Here is a 6,098-nt window from a genome sequence, read left to right as displayed (position 1 = left end):
ATGCAGATCATTCTTATTACTTAACTTTTATAACTCTCAGTGAGGAATTACAGAAACTTGCAAAGCAACCAGAGTACAAAATATAACTAGGTGGGAGAACCCCTATGGCCTTACTAATTTGTCCTGACAACATCTAATTTGGCAACTTTTTTTTTTTTTAAAGCTAGTTACCATCATCAAGTTTTTTCAAAGCATTTATTTAGTTTTCATGGCAACAATAGCTTTTTATATTCATGGTTCATCAAATACAATAAAAAACTGGCATAGTCCTGGGAGCTGAACAGCTGAGCCTTGGTGATGCAGAATGCAACAAGTAGGAGAGTTATGGACTTCAAATTTTTAGGGAATGCACAGTGCCCCAGTTTAATGAGTTGGTTAAGTAGAAGTTAGCTAAGAGTTTTTGTTGTATGTGCAGCTGTGTGTGTGTGTACCTATATGTCTTTGACACACTTTCTTATGTTTATATATCACATGAAGCCGTAAGTATGTTTCATTCACTGGATGAAATGCTGAACACACTTTTACCCTTGCTTATCCATTACTTCCTAGAGCAATTATTTGATATAGAAAATTACAACTAGTAACAAAAATTTTTATCTTTCATCTGTTAACATGCACTAATTACCATGGTGGGCTGTTTATGAAGCCACATAATACCAGTGGTTATTTATGCAAATCACAAATTTGTACTGCTGGAGTTGGCTTTTGCTAGTGACATAGGTTTGGTACTGCACATGGCCGGAGCAGGCAAACCAGGGTTGTCTGAATCTTATCTGTATCACTGGAGTGAGTTGATAATAGCTACGTATGAACCATCTTAGTATATAAGACACTACCAGTTTGAAGATTCATTCAGGAATGTTCTGTCCTTCATCCCAATGTATTTCTCTAAAAGAAGATCCACTGTGTGAACCAGGTATGTTTAGTTAAAAAGTCATTCTCAGCAATGTCAGTGCCACCCTGAGTCACATGGGATTCAAACATTACACAAAAATCATTCCCATTTGTTAAGTCTGAATCTAGGCTTAACAGAATTCTACTACAGCTATTCCTCCCATGTATTTACAATTCCAATATTTGGTACATTATTATATGATCTGTTGGGGACCAGATATTTTTAAGTGACAATCATACTGTACCAGTTTTATTCAAAGTATGTACAGTGTAATGAACTTAACATTTTAAATAAGCCATCTGTTCACTGAAAATTGACTAGTGTGGAGAATTAACTTCACTCCTGATCTCACTCTTGAAACTCTTCTATCCAAGGATTAGTTTGAGTCAATATTGGCATCATACAAACACTTACTAAAAAAAGTTTATTGGTGGTAACCTTACAAAGCTTACTCCCGATACTTTATGTTACATACTTTAGGGTCTTTAAGATAGGCAGGATCCTTGTATGTAACCGGCATAAACCCTGTAAAGAGATAATTCAAGTTCTTTACAAAAGAATGAGCAAAAATTTTAATTTAGTCCATTCAGTTGTTCAGATGCTCTTACCCATTAATTGAGCTCTCTTAATTGCTTTTGTGATTTCTTTCTGTTTCTTCCCACAAAGACCTATAAAATAAAGTCTTTTAAGTTTCTTATTTATATGCCCAAGTTTTACATATGTTGTCAACCTGTAGTTAATTCTAAGCACAAAACACACAAAATAACCTTTTCATTATAAGAGACTTTCTAAGTTTCCAAATCCAATCTTTGTAGTTTCTGGTTTAAAAGCGATTGATGGCATGATTTAAAGATATGTCATTTTTCTTTGGTGATACAAGTAGGTTGATAAAATGCTTTACAATTAAGTTGCTATGATAAAAAATTAAAATACCTGTTATGTGCCTTCCATAAATGCATCCAGTAAATGGAGAAACAAACTGGGACAAAAGCTGTTTTTGAGACATAAAAATCTATATTAATACATTTGTTCCTCAACCCTGAATGTAAAGTTTTAAAGCCCTTATCCGTGACCTTCAAGTTATGTTAAGAGTACATTCCAGACAAATTTCATAAAACATGACATAAACTATCCTATTAACAAGCCATTTTTGCAAATAACTAAATAACTGGATAACATGTATCTACAGTGTGCCAAAAACTAGTCACTGCTTAAATTGTTTTTTTGATTTCCACAGATACCTTTTAAAATAACTGCTGCTTTTAACAAGTCACTAAAACATTTCTCTATCATAGGATCACATAAGTCTGAAATTAACACTACATTGAGATCTTTAAGAGGTACATCAGGCCATTTGCTATAATTTAGGTCTTAAATTCTACTTTAGCACCTAGGTGCTGTGCACTTGGCACTTTGCATAATCCCTCAAATTTGCCATCTGTGATTTGCTGAGTGCTAGACAAGAGATAACATATTTGTGGCAGTGACACTGATGGTAAAGTAGAGAGCAACTTCACCAGAGGAGCCTTTTCCGAAAGTAATCACCAATTGAGAATCACTGCCATAGTGAGCTACTGTTGCCATGTTCGGAGCAGTGAAAATACTGAGCTGAAACAACAGTAAGTGAGGGAAGAGTCAGATGCTCTTAATTGAATAAAACAGATCCCTAATATATAGTGATAATCAGATTTGGAATTAAGTCATTTAACAGTTTCCTTTATACAAAAACTGCTATGAAACACCTTATATTTGAGACAGCTCCCATCTGCCAGTTCACTTGACAAATGCCTGCGACGGCTGGGGTTAGGGCTAAAGATGGGAGCCTGGAACCCAACTGAGAAGTCATAGCTGCTCCCAAGGGTCTACATTAGCAGGAAGCTATGGGATACAAACATCTTAATTGCTAAATACCTACCCCTGACTTGATTTCTTTGAAGCAGGACTAATAAAGGAACAAAATCCTAAAATCAAGTATTAGAAGTAAAACCAGATCTCACCTGTACATTCTTGTAATCTACACGTTTCCCACACAAGATACATTTCTTAAGAGGCTCCTTATAAGGATTTTCCATTGGAACAGGCTAGGATAAAGGAAGAAAAGTCTGATAAACAGTTCATTTTGAATTTGAAAAAATTAAATCTTAGGCTTGCTATAATTTCAATCACAGGTGCATAATACTTTTCTTACTGTTACATGTATTTTGAAACTATTTTGAGTTTGGCTGAGAAGGAATTAGCTCATGGAGGATTCTGCAACACAGTCAAGTCTGCAAGTAGAATAAAAAGGTTTGTGGGAGAAAAATCCCAAGTCTGAAGATTTTTTTGCCCAGATTGTAAATGATTAAAAAATTGTAATTTATTATATGTTCTTAATTTAAGTCAAGAGAAACTGATAATTTTGTTAGGATAATATGTATAGTTCATTCATCCCCATATTTATCAGATGTTTTGTCACTATTTTTCTCTTAACAGATAATGTCCCATAGCTTTCTGAGATTCAAGGCGCTGACTTCAATTTTATGGCACCTGACTGCTAAATAAGTTAGTTTCAGTGCTTCTGTCTTCACTACTGTCCCTCATGTTTGTCATACTGCCCACCTCTTACTATCAGTATGGTTGTCTATAGTATGAAGGTTCATCATGAAAGGCAGAGAGCGAGCTTCCATTTGCTAGTTCACTTCCCAGATCCATGCTACAGCCAGGCCAGGCCAGACTGAAACTTGAAACCTGGAACTCAATTCAGGTCTCTAGTGGGTACGAGGGTCCTACGTACTCGAGCTCTCACCTACCTGTGTTACCCAAGATGTGCACTAGCAGGCAGCTAGGATTGGAAGTAGAGCAGGGACATGACCCAGGCATTTGATGGGATGTGAGCATCCCAAGTGGTGTCTTCACTACTTTGCCAAATGCCCGCCCCAGTAGAAGTTCTTAATTTACAAATAGCTTTGAAGTCCATGATCCCTTATAATTGCATACAAAATTCCAAATAAACAGAACTTCATGCCCTCCATGAAGAGAATCAACAGCTTTCTTTAACCTTTCACTGGGATTTATGACCTACAAAAGGAGTATATTTACTTTATTTTTTGAAGTATGGTGTGAATTAGAGGACCAAGATGGACGTTCATACTAAATGACTTCTTGTTTTTTTCCAATTCAACATTTTGAATCCAATTCATGTTGAGCTCACATAATGATGACTGACCATAATCCTCATCACCATGTTAAGTGCTTTGGTCTGATTATTGTCAAATTATCTTTGAAATATATGCAGCCCAAATCCTTATGCTAATACTTAAGCCCATAAAAATATACTTACAGGTTAGAGGAAACTGCATATAGTGTCCTGGGTGTCAAACTAATTTTGATCCCTCATTTATTACGACAGTCTCCCCCCGGCCAACGTCCAAAATGATGAATGAGATAAAAGTAGGAAAAATGTGAATTCAAAATGAGAGACAACCTACAGCTAACCTTTTACAACTCCTTTGTTTGATTATAGTTATCCTAATTATTGAAACTCCTCTATTAAGTTCCCAAATCACATATCCTTACATTTTAAGATCTTGCATGAAAAATATGCTTTTAGACAAGCTTTTCTTATTGCTATTTATGAATTCTCATACTTCAAAAGTCATGTAAGTGACTACAATCAATGAGTTTTAATTTCCAAACTTAGGTATTATCTTAATTGTACTGTACTACAGATGAATTTCATTCAAATAACTAAAGTACGCGAATTAGGTCATTATTTGCAAAAGACTTACTAATAAGTCTTACCAGGTCCTCATTGCTGGTTAATTGTTTATATTGAGAACAACTTCTTCTCCACAGCACTGCAATTAAACAGAAATAACAAACCAATTCTTATTGTTAGCTGAACAGCTACAGAAAGGCTTGTTTTCAAGGAGGCGAGAAGAACCCAGAAACATAATGTTTTACATTTATTATACTCACAAGACTGGTTCACAATCTTTAATTTAGAGTGGGGGCAGACTATGATAAAAAGAGTATGTTCCAGGGCTTTGGGGAAAGGGCACATATTTTCCCACCCACAAAACCTCTCACCTGCTCTCTTCCTAACATGTTTTTCCACTCCATGGTTACAGAGTTTAAGGCAGACAGAAAAGAAAGGCATTGTCATACCAAAAAAAAAAAAAAAAAAAAAAACACACACAAAACAGTAGGGGCCGGCGCCCTGGCTCACTTGGTTAATCCTCCGCCTGTGGCACCAGCATCCCAAATGGGCACCAGGTTCTAGTCCAGCTCTCTGCTGTGGCCCAGGAGGGCAGTGGAGGATGGCCCAAGTGCTTCGGCGCCTGCACCCCTGTGGGAGACCAGGAGGAAGCGCCTGACTCCTGGCTTTGGATCGGAGTAGCTCTGGCCGTAGAGGCCATTTGGGGGGTGAACCAGCGGAAGGAAGACCTTTCTAAGGTCTGTCAAATAAATTCTTTTAAAAAATGAGTAAACTACTCAGAGTAACTGTTGCTAGAAAAGCACAGAAAACATAAAACTGCTGCAATGAGAGATTCCAGGGCCTGAGGCATAACTTTGATCTCGGAGTTAAGACATCTGGGATTTGCAGTCAAACGACTGGAAATGTCTCTTCCCTCACCAAGTCCATTTGGAGAGCTTAAGGAAGTCCCTGCCACTAAGTATCACTGCATTGCTTTCCTTTTACTAAACATTTTCAAGGAGTGGACACCTCACGTCCCCTTCAACGCTAATAAAATACCAGCCATGAGCCATCACAGATTCCCACCCATCCTGGAGAAACGTAATAGCCTTAAAACCAGCGTCCTTCTGTGGACTCCGCCGGCCATCAGGGCCCAGAAGGTGGCTGCAAAGCTACAACGGAGACTAGGGGATGGAGACTTTACCGGCGTGAGTTCCGGGTTCTGTGAGGCAGACGGCAGCCGTTCCCACACGAGTCAATGTCTTCCTAACCAGACCACTGTAGACTGCAACCATAGCTGCCATAGCTCCCCGTTCCTCCCCTTCCCTTCCTTTCTCCAAAGCGTCCCGATAGGTCCCTTCCGGTGCTCTTCCCCGGTCGGCCCGAGAAGTCCATTCAAAGGTTCCGCGGAAGAACGCAGAGGACAAGGCAGTGGTGCGCGGGCGCGCGGGGGGGGGGGGGGGTCTCTAATGCGCATGCGCAGCATGTTTTCGCCTCGCACTGCGTCGCTTGGGACGACCGTTCTGA

The 6,098-nt window shown here is 38.7% G+C and overlaps 1 protein-coding gene across 2 annotated transcripts; it reads right to left on the bottom strand.

Annotated features, from left to right (window-relative positions):
* Positions 1–1,305: 1,305 nt before the first annotated feature.
* Positions 1,306–6,094, bottom strand: MRPS18C (mitochondrial ribosomal protein S18C). 2 transcript variants are annotated; one of them, XM_008267624.4, is made up of 6 exons: positions 5,776–6,094; positions 4,676–4,731; positions 2,893–2,976; positions 1,829–1,886; positions 1,504–1,563; positions 1,306–1,420 (listed from the first exon to the last, which is right to left on the bottom strand). In XM_008267624.4, exons 1-6 carry the CDS (start codon positions 5,873–5,875, stop codon positions 1,344–1,346), a joined length of 435 nt encoding a protein of 144 aa, XP_008265846.1. In that variant the 5' UTR covers positions 5,876–6,094; the 3' UTR covers positions 1,306–1,343. The 2 variants fall into 2 exon arrangements, with proteins under 2 accessions (XP_008265846.1, XP_051675550.1); XM_051819590.2 differs by having other exon boundaries at positions 1,306–1,442; positions 5,776–6,056.
* Positions 6,095–6,098: the final 4 nt, after the last annotated feature.

The sequence above is a fragment of the Oryctolagus cuniculus genome, chromosome 8 (assembly GCF_964237555.1).
Source record: "Oryctolagus cuniculus chromosome 8, mOryCun1.1, whole genome shotgun sequence".
In the NCBI taxonomy this organism is placed as follows: Eukaryota; Metazoa; Chordata; class Mammalia; order Lagomorpha; family Leporidae; genus Oryctolagus; species Oryctolagus cuniculus.
This window is presented reverse-complemented; position numbering and strand designations above follow the sequence as displayed.

Bases quoted from the DNA above. Each gene is read 5' to 3' on its own strand.
- MRPS18C (XM_008267624.4), bottom strand. From the start codon at position 5,875: ATGGCAGCTATGGTTGCAGTCTACAGTGGTCTGGTTAGGAAGACATTG. The intron at 4,732-5,775 runs GTAAAGTCTCCA...GTTTAATTGCAG, and splicing joins AGAACCCGGAACTCACGCCG to TGCTGTGGAGAAGAAGTTGT. The intron at 1,421-1,503 runs GTAAGAGCATCT...ATCTCTTTACAG, and splicing joins TAAGAGAGCTCAATTAATGG to GGTTTATGCCGGTTACATAC.